The following is a 10,261-nucleotide window of genomic DNA, read 5'->3' on the forward strand; positions in this document are numbered from 1 at the left end:
CCGGCCCCGGCCCGTCTGACCGCGTCCCCCCGCAGTCGGGTTCGAGTTCTGGAAGCAGCTCTGCGCCGAGCACGGCATCAGCCCCGAGGGCATCGTGGAGGAGTTCGCCACCGAGGGCACCGACCGCAAGGACGTCTTCTTCTACCAGGTACTGCCGGGCGCTGCCCCTGCCCCCTGCCCGCCCAGCCCCTGCCCGCGCTGGGTCATGGAGCGGGCACGCTGTGCTGCGGGATGCGCCTGCCCTCGTCACCGGGTTGAGCCACGCCTGGATGAATGCCGGCAGGGCTGTCTGTGACTGCTTCGGCTCTCTCCAGCAGCCCCAGCCCCGTTCAGGGACTGGTGGGCTGACGCTGACCCCGGGCTGGTTTGAGTGGCAGCCTCAGCCATGCGCTCCTGCTAGGCAGCACGCTGCCAGGGCTCCTATCTCTGCTCCCGTTTCTGGAAACGGATGTGTTGTGGAGGCAGAAGCACGAGGCTGAGGCTGCCATAGACACCACCTTACGTAACCACCACGAGTGCAGGCCCCTTGGGGGAGAGCCGCCCCCCCACCTGCCCAGCATTCAAGATATGCTCTGGGGCGCATAAAGATGCTGCATTACAGACAGGCCGTACATAACAAGTTTCCCTTCCTCCTCTTCCCTGTCAGGCGCCAGCTGTGCCGTGCTCTCCCACGGCCAGGGGGTGGCAGACGCACTTGCAGTTTCTCTTGCAGTAAGAAGCGGCGCTGAGCTGCGACTGCATCATGATCTTACTGCTCCTTGTTAAAGGCAGACGATGAGCACTACATCCCGCGGGCCGTGCTGCTGGACCTGGAGCCCCGAGTTATCCACTCCATCCTGAACTCCCCTTACGCTAACCTCTACAACCCAGAAAACATCTACCTGTCTGAGCACGGAGGGGGAGCTGGGAACAACTGGGCCAGTGGCTTCTCACAGGTAACAGCTCTAGTGCTTCTAGGTGCAAACACAGGTCCGCTCGTTAGGTGTGAGGCTTTATCATGGCTCTCTCATGTCAGGCTCAGTATGCGGTTTCTGAAGAATACGTCATCATTCAGCAGGGACTTACGCCTGACACTTTGTGGCACCCTGGGTGCAGGGTCACATTGCCAATCTGACTTGGCTTCACACCAGGCTTGAGGAGCTCTTCTTCATTTTCTGTGGGAAAGGAACAAATCCTGGTCTGGTCTCTCTTGCAGGGAGAAAAAATCCATGAAGACATTTTTGACATAATAGACAGAGAGGCTGATGGGAGCGACAGTTTGGAAGTAAGTAAGCCAGGGGATTTGGATCCGGTTACCCTGCTTGATGTTTTCAGAGCCAAGCTGCTGTTTTATAAGGTCGAGCTCAGCCATTTGGTGTACGCAGACTTCCTCAACTTGCTTCTGGGTGCCGAGCAGAGAACACATAGAGAGGGGAAGCAGGGAAAGGAGGTCTTTCCCATCACTACTACATCTGCCAGGCTTCCCCAGAAGTCTTCTTACTGTTTGCTCAGCAGGGCATTTTTCTGCCCCAAATACGGCTTGCATTGGGCTTTTCCTGTAGGATACAGTCTGCAGGAAGAGTTCCAGGCATTATGGTGCTTTTTCCTTTCCCTGTTCCACCTCCATCCCATGGCTCTCCCCCGCGTCAGCTGAAGCAGGACACACACTGCTTGTCCTCTGGTGAAGGTCCTCATGGGTAGGGAGGGCTGTGCTGGAACAAGGCACCTGCTGCTCCTCTGTCTGCAGCAGAAGAGGGAGCCATGGACTGCCAGCAGGAAGGTGTTTGGACCCAAAGTTGCTGAGTGCTTTGAAATCCATGGAATGAGCACAGGCAGGTGCAGCTTCGTCTTCTTTCCAGCCGGGTTAAAGGGGCACCAGGGGTACCGACAGCTCTTCAGCTGCTTTGCCGTGTGCCTCTGCAGGACCTTGGCCACCGTCCCTGTAAACCTGTTCCCTGTGCGTAGACAGACAGGGCTCCCTGGTGTTTGTGTCAGGCTGTCACATGGCAACAGGGGAAGAGAAAATGTCATCGTAAAATAAGCTGGCAGAAGATCCAAGAGCTAGCTGGTTGTGGGACCTGCAGCAGGTGGGAACTGTCCTGAAGTCAGGTAGAGGAAGTTTGGCCTCAGGCACTCTAGAAGGAGGGGAATGGCATGGAGGACCCAGGGAAAGGGCTGAGAACATGTACCTCTGTTTTGTATGACTGACTGGACCCTGAAGGTAACGTTGGAGCTATTCTGAAGGCTGTTCTGCGGTGGGAGGAATCCAGGAGGCTCCTGAGCAGCAGTTGCACTCTGTGGTATGTGCAGAGACGTGGATTCCACCCACTCTGGCAGAAGTGGCCTGATGAGTGTGTGGCCGTCGCTGTGGTCTGGAGGAGCCAGGGCTAACCTCCACTCTGTCCACAGGCATCAGCTCCATGCTCTCAGTGGTCACAGGGGGAGTTCTCACCCTGGCTGGCAAGTCTCTGCTGGAGGTGGTGGTGGTGGCACAGCATGCTTTGCTCTGCCTGCTCCTGGGCCTGAGCTGGACCTTGAGCTGCCTGCATTCTGCTTCCTTCCAGGGGTTTGTGCTTTGCCACTCCATTGCTGGTGGAACGGGCTCCGGATTGGGCTCGTACCTCCTGGAGAGACTGAATGACAGGTAAGCATTCAGCCTCATCCCCTTCCCTCATGGCAGAGTCTGGCCCAGCCTGGGCATCCTGCCAAAGTGGGGAGCTGGAGAGCGCTGACTCAGAGCCACCGCCCCCACCCAAACACTGTCTTGTGCAATCCCTGGCACACTGCCCGGGGAAGGGATGGCTCCTGATACGCCTGGGGACTTCAGAGCCTCTGAAACTGGACTCAGGCTGTCCAAACTCTCCCTTCCCTCAGCCGTTCTTATCAGGCAGCTGCCTTCTGACACCCTGACTGTGCAAGGGAGGGTGGGAGGCTCTAGCTGTGGGCTCTGAGCTACCATCCCTGCCTGTTTCAGCTTGCAGCCTCTTGAAAAGGCTTGTAAGCAGCTGCTTAATCAGCCTGTGGATGGCTCAGCCTCGGCTGTAGCTCTGTCTGGCAGCCTGCTCCTGTACTGCTAGGGTAGGCACTGCTGGGACAAATTCTCTCCCTCCCTGGGAGCTGACTCTGGCATGCAGCACTGGTGACTCACTGCTGTCCTGAGCCCTGGAGACTGCAAAGGGAGCCTGTGGGAGGAGAGAGTGCTGGCTTGGTGGTGTTAACCCTTGAGATGGCTGGGCTTTCTCACCAGGTATCCCAAGAAGCTGGTGGAGACCTACTCGGTTTTCCCAAACCAAGATGAGATGAGTGATGTTGTAGTCCAGCCATACAACTCTCTGCTGACGCTGAAGAGGCTGACTCAGAACGCTGACTGCGTGGTAAGAGTCCTGCTGTGTGTCAGGCCAGCAGTGCAGCCCGCTCCTGCATGGCAGCCCTGTCCCCAGCTGCTCAAAAACTCATCTTTTCCTGGGGCAAGTGCCATAGCTGTGTGGGGTGAGTGCCACAACAGCGTGCAACGTGCCTGTGAAGCCCCAGGCGCAGCGACGAGAGCATCCCAGTCCAGAAGGACTGAGCAGATGTGTTGGCTCCAGGGACAAGGGCACTGCACTAGCCCCTGCTGAGCTGTCCGGCTTGGCATTTCTGCTTCCAGGATCCAGCAGAATTTTCCCAGGGCAGCGAGGAGTGGCTGTGCTTCCTCCGCATAGCTGCGCTGCAGCCTTCTGCTTGAACTTGATTCCAGCATCACTTTCAGCACCCACAAGCCCCAGCCAGGCAGCATCTTCAGCCTGCACCAGGGCCTTCAGTCAGGTCCTAACCAAGATATTGCTTGTCCCTCCCAGCTTATCTCTGCACATGGCAGGGAAAGAGCAGCTGTGCCAGAGCTGCTGGGGCTGAAGGTTGCTGTGAGGTGGTGGCCCAGAGGCAGTGCTCTTTGGGAGAGCGCTGGGGAGCACAGCCAGGACGGGAGGGAAGAGCTTCCATTGACAGTGTTAGTTACGCTCCACAGATGAGTCAGCTTGTGGTTTCAAGTGTCTGCCACCTGCCGTGGAGGGCTCTGCCAGGCTGCGGCGCTCAGGGCCTGTGCTGGGCAATCTGGTGCCCTTGGACACGTGGCTGGGGCTGCCCGTCCTCAGGCTGCCTCCGAGGCTCTTCACAGAGCTTTTTCTCTTGCAGGTGGTCCTGGACAACACAGCCTTGAATCGGATCGCGACGGACCGGCTGCACATTCAGAACCCATCCTTCTCTCAGATCAACCAGCTGGTGAGAAGAGCTCTTCCCTCTGGAGAAGCTGGCATGGGGCTTCCCTGCTGTGTTCGATTTGGTCTGAACCTACTCCATGGGCTGGGCACTGTGCTGGGCAGCCTGGAGCTGTGAACGAGGGTCCTCCGCCCTTCCCAGGGGCAGCCTCCACAGGCACTCCAGCTTCCCCCGGCACGGCTGTGTGAAGCAGGTTTTGAATGTGCTCTGTGACCGTGTGGTGATGCGGATGCTGACCCTGTCCTCTCCCCCAGGTCTCCACCATCATGTCTGCCAGCACCACCACGCTCAGGTATCCCGGATACATGAACAATGACCTCATCGGGCTGATTGCTTCGCTGATCCCCACCCCCCGGCTGCACTTCCTCATGACGGGGTACACGCCGCTCACCACTGACCAGTCGGTAAGGCAGCCCGCCAGGCACTCCTCCCCTTCCCTGAGGGCAGGAGGAGCTGCTCACCTTGTAACATCTGTCAGTCCCACGGTCTTGGTGTGAGCTGTAATTGCGTGTTCCAAATCCCAGGCCCGTGTGCCCACACCACGTGACAGCCGCGTGTGATATGAATCAGACATGAGCAGGCAATTGTGCTTGTGCTGGGCTACCTGCTGCATGCATCAGGATGGCTGCGGCAGCTATGAGAGAGCTGACAGTATCTGATCTGGCAAAAGCCACCCTTAGAAATGATTGGAGCGAGCCCAGCAGAGTGGCCCTGCCAGTCGTGCCACCCCGGTGGGCCACCAGCCCAGGCCGTTTGGGTCAGAACACTCTTGGTCATTGTCATGCCAAGACTGATTGTGGGCTCCAGGCATCAGCCCCTTCCCAAGGCTTGGTCTGTGTACTGGGAGGGGATTGCCACCCCTCAGCTGCATCAAACACTACTGCTTGCATTTAGCTTGTCCCCAGCCAGTGCCCCCTCAGCCCCCCCAGTGAGAATGGGGCAGTTCTGTTTTGAGAGGCACTCACCTGCGCTGGCTGCGTCTCAGTTCTGCTGGGAGCTAACAGCTGCTGTTCTCCTCTCGTTGTGTGCATTTCCTCAGGATGTTACTCAGAGAAGCAAATGTGAAAAACTGCTGGCTCTGAAAAGGGTATCGAGTGTGTGATCTGTCCTCCCAGGGAGGAGTGCGGGAAGGGCTCAGCCAGCAGCTCAGTCAGTGCCTGGAGCGGGGCTGCCACATTGCCAAGCTGTCCCTGCTATGGGCACTCCTTTGGGTGCTGGCCCTGGCTGTGGCACCTTTGGCAAGCAGCAGCTGGGCAAAGCTCGTGACAGCCCTCGGGGACTGCAGTGGCTGGTCTGCCCACGGGCTCAGTGCAGGGTGACGTGAGGAGGGGGTGCAGCGGGGAACAACCCCTCCCCTGTCATCCAGCCCTGCTCTTTGCCTCGGCAGTGGAACAGGACAGAAGTTTGACAGCACAACATGAAACACATCCCTGTCACTCTGGTCTCAGATGAGCTTTGCCCCCAGCCCCTCCTGTGCTGCTGCAGGGGGGCAGCTCAGCACCCTTGTGTTGGAGCCTCCGCCAATGCTCCGGTTCTGAGCCTGGCTGTGCCTGTTGTGTGACTTTGGGATTTCTCTGTCCTGCATGCAGCTTTGCATGTGGCTCCATCCCCATGGCGAGGGCTTCTCTGTCCAGCTGCCCTCCACTCCTGTGTGCGTGTGCATGTGCAGGGCAGCGGGAGGGCAAGGGAGCAGCATGCCCACTCCCTCTGACCCCCCAGCTGGCATTTGCAGGTGGCCAGCGTGAGGAAGACCACAGTCCTGGATGTGATGAGAAGACTGCTGCAGCCTAAAAACGTGATGGTGTCCACAGGGCGAGACAGGCAGACCAACCACTGCTACATTGCCATCCTCAACATCATCCAGGGGGAGGTGGATCCTACGCAGGTGAGCTCCTACAGCCATTTCAGATACTGATGGCAATGGTGTGGCCTGCCAGGGAAGGGCATGGTCACTGTCCTCCTGTGCAGGGATCCTGGGGCGAGACTGAGCAGTGCCTGAGAACTGGCTCCAAGTTGCTCCTGTGTGGGCCCTGGCCCTGTAGAAGGGCTGCTAGTCCCTTGTCATGAGGAGCCTCCCTGCCTGCCATTTGCTGAAGTCCACCTTCCTGAGGCCATATGCCCTGTGAGGAGCAGCTCCTGGGTCTGCTGGGACCAGGCTGCTTTGCCCATGACCCTGTTGCCCCTTGCTGCTCTCGTCCCACCAGGTTCACAAGAGTCTGCAGCGGATCCGGGAGAGGAAGCTGGCCAACTTCATCCCCTGGGGTCCTGCCAGCATCCAGGTGGCTTTGTCCCGCAAGTCCCCCTACCTGCCATCCGCACACCGCGTCAGCGGCCTCATGATGGCAAACCACACCAACATCTCCTCGGTGAGTGCCTTCCCTCTACACCGCAGGCAGCACTGGGGCCCCACAGCTGCAACTCTGATGTCCTTTCAGTCGCAAACTGTCTTCTCTGGGGGCTTTAACAAAGCCATGGCAAGCCCTACAGACGAGGGGAGGGTGGGCAGCTCCCAGCTGGGGCACAGCAGGGCTCAGGTCTGGTCTGGGGTCCTGTCAGTCCTGCTGCACCCCTGGTGCCGTTCTCCCAGGAGCCGGCTGCAGCAGGACTCCCTCTCCCTGGCCAAAGGCAGCCTCGGAGGCATGAGCTGATCCCGAGTGCTGGCTGGGTGCAGGGTAGCAGCTACTGCCCTGCCGGCCTGGGGCAGCCTGCCTGCCTGCCTGCCTCCTCCTAGGCAGCAGCCTGAGGAGGTCGGGCCCCCCGCCCTGCCCCACGGGATCCCCAGGGAGCTCTGGCGCATCTGACCACTGTGCTGCTCTCCAGCTGTTTGAGCGGACATGCCGGCAATATGACAAGCTGCGCAAGCGGGAGGCCTTCCTGGAGCAGTTCCGCAAGGAGGACATCTTCAAGGACAACTTTGATGAGCTGGACAACTCCCGGGAGATCGTGCAGCAGCTGATCGACGAGTACCACGCAGCCACGCGCCCTGACTACATCTCCTGGGGCACGCAGGAGCAGTGAGTGCTCTGCCAGGGGACGGGAGGGTCCCACGGCCACCTCCACGCACGCCGGCAGGGCTTGTCTCTGTCGTGCCCACGTTTAGCACCCCTCAGCGCTGCCCGGCCGTGGTGGAGTCGTCGCAGCGGCTGCACACACACGCTGCGCTCCTCAGCGGAAGCAGCTCTGCAGGGCGCAGTGCTGCCCCTGAAGACCCTTGGCAGGGGACAGCCTCCGCTCCACTGTGTGCCCTGGCCCAGGACGGGACTGGGGCAGCTGCACTCTGTGCTGGTAGGGAACCTCTGCCCGTGGGAGCAACACTCGCTCAGAGGAGGAGGAGAGTGAACCCGGGGCTTGGAACAAGCCTGGCCAAAGAGTTGGGTGCATGTGACCCCTGTGGCCAAAGGCTCTGTGTGGCTGAGCTAGTCCTTGCCCTGGGCAGGAGCCTTGTTCCTCCTTCGCCAGATCAGGCCTGGGGCACAGGCTGTATCTATATTTTTGTAGGTTATTTTGCTTTAATAAAGGCTGTTCCTGCACTGACGCTGCCTGCACGGCTCCTGGAGCGAGCAGTCGGGCAGGGAAGCAGCTGTAGACACTGCAGGGCCAGCTGGCCAGCCCCGCTGCACAGCCACAGCCCACCGGTGTCCCAGCTCGGTGGGAACGCTGAACCGGCGTCACTGCTCACCTGCACGTTGCAGTGGTGTGCGGGGCTGGCCCTGCCCCGGCCGGGAGCCAGCCGGCAGCATGCTGTCTGGGCCCGGGCAGCGCTGGGCGACCGCTGCAGCAGAGCCAGAAATACTGGAAGGACTTGCCTGCGCGGCTGACCAGGGACAGGAGCCGGCACCACCCTGCCCGCCCTGCCTGCAGAGCATGTGGTGCCGCGTTAATGTTTCACATGGGGTGAGGCCTCGTGCAGGAGGGAGGCCCCTGAGGGACTGGGGGTGCCCTCTCCGCTCTGGATCCAAGGCAGGGGACGGCATCACCAGGAAGGATGCAGGCTCAGGGCCGGCTGGTGTCAACGCAGGGTGGGAGGGGGACACACAGACAGGGCAGCTCCGGTCCTGCCACGCGTGACTCAGGCTGCGAGGGATGGGGGGGTGTGGGGCAGCTCTGGCACCGGCCCAAGCCCAGGCAGCCCAAGGTGAGAATTAGCCTTTTCCTCTGACCCTGTGGCACAGAGGAGCAGGCTAAAAATACCCACCCGCCATGGCAGCGCTGGGCTCCCACGCCCTCTTTGGCACTGGCCCCGCGGAGGCGCCCGCTGCTGGGGCAGTTCCCCCCCCCGCCCCGGGGCGGCCAGTGCCAGGGGGTGCCGGGGAGCTGGAAGCGGAGCCGGAGCACTGCCTGCACCGTTGATGAAATGCCAAAGGGCGCAGCAAGCAGCCTGGCTGCCGGCTCTGGCCAGAGGGACGGCGGTCCCTGCCCCCAAGGACATGCTGTACTGCTCCTCCCCGCCGCCACTGCCTGTCCCAGGCCCCGCTGCACTCGCTGCCCCGGGGATCTGACTGTCCCTGCCTCCCACCGCGGGCCCGAGCTCCAGGACAGGAGGCCCAGCCATTCCTTTGTGCATTTATTTAGAAAAACAAACAAACACCCACCCCGCCACCCCCCCCAACACAGAACTGACAAACTTTACAGAGGCAACATTGAGGGGCCAAGCCCCAGCCGTACCAGCCGCCACGCCACCACTGGCCACCCCTGCACCACAAGCTCTGCCACGGGGCCACTGCGAAGCAGCAGGACTCGGCTGCGAGGAGCACTGCTGGTCCCCAAGGCAGCTAGGCCAAAAGCCGCCCGCAGCTTTCCAGGAGGGGTGGGGTCAGCAGATGGACAGACGGTGGCACAGCACCACTGCCCAGCACCCTGTGCCCCAGGCAAAGCCCCCAGGGCAGCAGGAGCCAGGGTACTGGCAGAGCTGCCAGGCAGCACAAGTGCTGAAGGCAAAGGCACCAGGATACAAGGGACGGGGACAGGCCTGGGGGCAGCACGGGGGGGGGGGGTCCGCGGCATGGCGGCCCTGCTGCCCTCCAGGGAAAGTGCTGGGAGACGTGGGGGGTGTGGGCGTCTCGAAATAAATTAAGGAAATAACCAGAAAGGCAACAGCGGCGTGGAGAGCACGAGCCCCTGTCCCCCTGCTCCAGGGAGTGGCTGGGGACCAGCACTGACCTGCCGCTCACTGCCGGGCCAGCTGTCCCCCACCATGCCATCCATCAGGAGCACCCTGTGTGGCCGCCACTGGCCGCCGGGCTAGCTGTGGAAGGAGCCCACCGGTGGCTGGTGCTGCCAGGGCCCGGCTGCGGGGCAGAGCCCCTGGGGCAGCGCAGTGGGGTCCGAGGCAGGGGGGCTGGTGGCTGACTCCTGGGGCTGGGGCGGCTGCCGGGCACCCGCGGAGGCGAGGTAAGTGTTGAGGAGCTGGGCGATCTCGTCCACCTGCGGGGCAGAGGGGACACACTGGCTCAGCCCGGGGTGCCCGGCATGCTGGAGCCCCTGGAGGGAAGAAGGAACGGAGGGACGGCTGCCCCTTACCTGGGAGGTCTCAAAGAGCAGATCCCGGTCCTCCACAGAGAGGCGGAAGGTGCTGCTGTCGGAGGCACCGAAGGAGGAGATGCGGCCATAGCAGAAGCTGTCCAAGGGCTCAGGCTCCCCCGGCTTGTAGAGCGAGACAGCCTTGGCCCCGATGCCCAGCCACAGCCGCTGGGCCCCAGCTCCCACTGGGCTCTGCGGGGAGAGGGGCGTCAGTGCTGCCCGCCGCCAGGGCTGCCCGCCGCCCCCGCGCCCCCGGGGCCTCACCGCGCGCAGGTCGACATCGAAGAGCGTGGAGCCGAAGCCAGGCCACTCCCGCACCAGCGCCACGTAGGCAGCCATGGCCTCGGGCCGGCCCATGCCCTGCAGCAGCTTCCACTTCTCCACGATGGCGGCCATGGTGCTGGCCCCCTCCTCTCGCAGGCGGCCCCGCAGGCGCTGGTCCCGTTCCGCCCGCTGCTTGGCCAGCGCCTGGCCCCAGAGCCCGCCAGCCAGCAGCCCTGCGCGCAGC

At 61.8% G+C, this 10,261-nt stretch overlaps 2 protein-coding genes across 2 annotated transcripts in view; one reads left to right on the forward strand and one right to left on the reverse strand.

Annotated features, from left to right (window-relative positions):
* Nucleotides 1-19: 19 nt before the first annotated feature.
* Nucleotides 20-7,767, forward strand: LOC104843045 (tubulin gamma-1 chain; the record flags this gene model as incomplete). Its single annotated transcript, XM_010585736.1, has 10 exons — nt 20-148; nt 768-935; nt 1,196-1,264; nt 2,544-2,623; nt 3,227-3,353; nt 4,150-4,236; nt 4,488-4,637; nt 5,966-6,118; nt 6,438-6,599; nt 7,054-7,767. Coding segments are annotated over 10 exons (1,323 nt in total), but the record flags the coding sequence as incomplete, so codon positions are not given.
* Nucleotides 7,768-8,842: 1,075 nt separating this feature from the next.
* PLEKHH3 (pleckstrin homology domain containing, family H (with MyTH4 domain) member 3) overlaps nt 8,843-10,261 on the reverse strand; it is a 4,983-nt gene continuing 3,564 nt past the window's right edge. The window contains exons 11-13 of the mRNA XM_010585737.1: nt 10,018-10,250; nt 9,754-9,945; nt 8,843-9,657 (exon numbers count right to left, since the gene is read on the reverse strand). Of these exons, the coding sequence (XP_010584039.1) occupies nt 9,475-9,657; nt 9,754-9,945; nt 10,018-10,250 (608 nt within the window). The 3' untranslated portion in view covers nt 8,843-9,474. The remainder of the gene's footprint in view (nt 9,658-9,753; nt 9,946-10,017; nt 10,251-10,261) is intronic.

This window comes from Haliaeetus leucocephalus, unplaced genomic scaffold (genome assembly GCF_000737465.1).
Source record: "Haliaeetus leucocephalus isolate CR32 unplaced genomic scaffold, Haliaeetus_leucocephalus-4.0 Scaffold110, whole genome shotgun sequence".
Taxonomy (NCBI): domain Eukaryota; kingdom Metazoa; phylum Chordata; class Aves; order Accipitriformes; family Accipitridae; genus Haliaeetus; species Haliaeetus leucocephalus.